At 50.8% G+C, this 2,581-nt stretch overlaps 1 protein-coding gene across 2 annotated transcripts; it reads left to right on the top strand.

The window, feature by feature from the left end:
* The first annotated feature begins 122 nt into the window (after window positions 1-122).
* LOC143397383 (defensin beta 4A-like) lies at window positions 123-1,821 on the top strand. 2 transcript variants are annotated; one of them, XM_076853438.2, is made up of 2 exons: window positions 123-180; window positions 1,688-1,821. In XM_076853438.2, exons 1-2 carry the CDS (start codon window positions 123-125, stop codon window positions 1,819-1,821), a joined length of 192 nt encoding a protein of 63 aa, XP_076709553.2. The 2 variants fall into 2 exon arrangements, with proteins under 2 accessions (XP_076709553.2, XP_076965327.1); XM_077109212.1 differs by having other exon boundaries at window positions 123-192; window positions 1,700-1,821.
* Window positions 1,822-2,581: the final 760 nt, after the last annotated feature.

Here is a 2,581-nt window from a genome sequence, read left to right as displayed (position 1 = left end):
AATTACTAGAACCAGAGCCAGTAACAAATTATAAAATTTCCAGGAACCGGGAGCCCGGACCTTTATAAGGCCAAGCGCTGGGCGCTCTCAGCAGCGTCTGCTGTGGGTCCACCAGCCTCGCCATGAAGATCCAGTTCCTCCTCCTCGCGTTCCTCTTGGTGTTCCTGCTGCCTCCTCCAGGTGAGATGGGCCACGGGGAAGAGGAGGGGACACAGAGAAGGCAGGAAGTCTCTCTCCTTCCCTGTCCTCCACCCCGTCCCTTCTGTCTTTCTTCCTCTCTCCCTCCTTCTGCCCGTTTCTGCCCCTCCTCCTTCTCTTTCTCCTTCTCTTACTCTCTCTCTCCTTCTTCTTCCCTCTTGATTTTCTATCTCCTCTCCTCCCTTCCTCCACCTTCCTCTCATCTTTCTCTTTTCTAAGCACAGTTTTTTGGCTAAGTAGCTTGTATGAATTACTTAAGAGAATCAAGACCCATTTCCTACAACTGGAAAGGAGTTTAAGAACCACAGGGTTCCACTCACAGCCATTTCTAAGCAGCTCTGCGGCTGGTAAATCCAGACCCTTCATTGATCCTCGAGCTAGCACTGCTGAGACCGGGGAAGCCTCCCTAAGGCCACTAGTTGTTTTTTTAATCAAATTCAGATATCTTGCTTTTACCCAAAGAAGGAAGCAGAGGACACCATTTAAAAATCTTTACATGAAAGAGGTTTTTGGTACCTAGATAATCCCAGAAATTAATTCTGTGGGCTTGTGGTTTAGAAACCTCCTGGGCCCTGTCTTTTCAGACGGGAGGCCCCGGACGACATGCCCTTCGACATACAGGGCCGCCCTGGCCCAGTGCAGGTGCAGCTCTTGGAAGCAGCTCTCTAAACTGTGTGCCCAACATTCATTTTTTTCTTGATATTGTGAAAATAGAATAAAAAAGAATGAACGGGGAAGAGAGGCGGGTGGAGAGGAGGGACAGACAGAAGAAAATGAGGCAAGATCTAAGTCAACAAATCCGATAGAAATGATGTTGAAAAACCCCTGATTTTATGAATCCCGTTTGTGAGTTCTGGGTTACAGTGGAACAAGGGGATTCTGAGAGAGCAGGGTCAAAGCTGTATTCTATCTTGGAATAGACCAGGAAGGATGGAAGGAAGGAAGAAGGATGAGCGTAAGACCAGGTTTTAGATCTTAGAAACAAGGACACAGGTTTATTTTTACTGTTTTGTTTTCAACTGTCAGTTACTTTGGCATCAAGTTCTCATTGAACAAGGTCTACTCTCTGAGCTGCATCTTTTTCTCCCTTCAGTTCAGATACTTCATAAGTTAACTGACATGGAAAACAAAGGTTGAAAGTGGGAACCTTCCTGCCTTACCTGAGCCTAACACGACTGGCCTGTGTGGAAGCAGAGGGAGTCTCTCTGAGGCTGAGGCTGCAAACTGTGGTGTGCCCACTGGGCCCAGGTTTTCTGGCTGTGCCTGTCTGATCCCATCTGGGCCCCCAGCAGGCTCCGCAGGTCAGAGCCTCAACATTCCAGCTGGAGGAACAGAACAGACTCAAACAGCCTGGAGTCGAGTGGTGTGACCCTGAGGAAGAACCAGGCAGAAGGAAACCTGCCGGACTTGCCTGCTGATGAGTGTGGGCTCCTGTCCTTCAACGCAGGGCCTCCGTGCTGACACACCTTTGCCCTTTTTTTTCTTTCAGTTTTTCCTAAATATATCAGCAATCCTGTCAGCTGCCTCAGGAATGGAGGATTGTGTAGGGCTGCCTGCCCTAGACGTCTGAAGAAGATCGGCACCTGCGGCATTTCAGGGCCCAAATGCTGTCGGGCAAAGTGAGGAGGCCCAGAGACCACAGCAACAGAAGTGAACCAGACCTCTTCCAACCCCAGCCACATTAAAGCATGTGCACAGAACCTTGCCTTCTAGTGATGTCATGTCCTGGGGACACACTGTGAAGCTCTGCATACTGACCATCAGGACAGTGCAGGGGGCTTCTGTGTCTTTCCAGGGACCCCTGAGTGCATCTGTCTCCATGATACCCCCATCTTCCCCAGTGACTCTGCGTGCTTTGCTCTTCTTGCCCCCCTCCCCTTGCATGCCCTGACCTACTATGAAAACAGCCCGATCCCTCTGTCCCCACTCAAACCCGCTGGCTCTGGAAGCCAGAGCAGCACCCTTGTACCTCTGCTCTCCGCGCCCTGCCCTTGGGTCCTGCTTTTGCTCAGCTGGGCCTGGTGCACGTGCAGGTAACTCTCAGGCCAACAGGTCTCTGTGTGTGGACTTTGTCCTGTCCTTTTATGCACTGGTCATTGTGATTATGAACAGAAGGGCGCAGTTGAGTTGGACGGTGTTTCCTATAGATGGAGGGTGATAAGGTCAAGAAGTGGGAAAGCAGGTTCTCACCAGAGACACAGGAAATGACATCAGTAAAACAGGGGACAGAGGAAGAGGGAGCCAAGGTCCAAAGGTGAGACCAAGACAGTAGCCAGACACTGCAGAGCCAGATACCCTTGCCCAGGATAGGTCCTCGCTGGTGGATCCTGTGGGTGCCCTGCTGTTTCTCCACCTGAACTCTCCCCTGAATGTGCTCCTACTT

This window comes from Callospermophilus lateralis, chromosome 4 (genome assembly GCF_048772815.1).
Source record: "Callospermophilus lateralis isolate mCalLat2 chromosome 4, mCalLat2.hap1, whole genome shotgun sequence".
NCBI classification, from domain to species: Eukaryota; Metazoa; Chordata; class Mammalia; order Rodentia; family Sciuridae; genus Callospermophilus; species Callospermophilus lateralis.
Note: the sequence above shows the minus strand (reverse complement) of the source record. Positions and strands in the feature narration are given on the sequence as shown.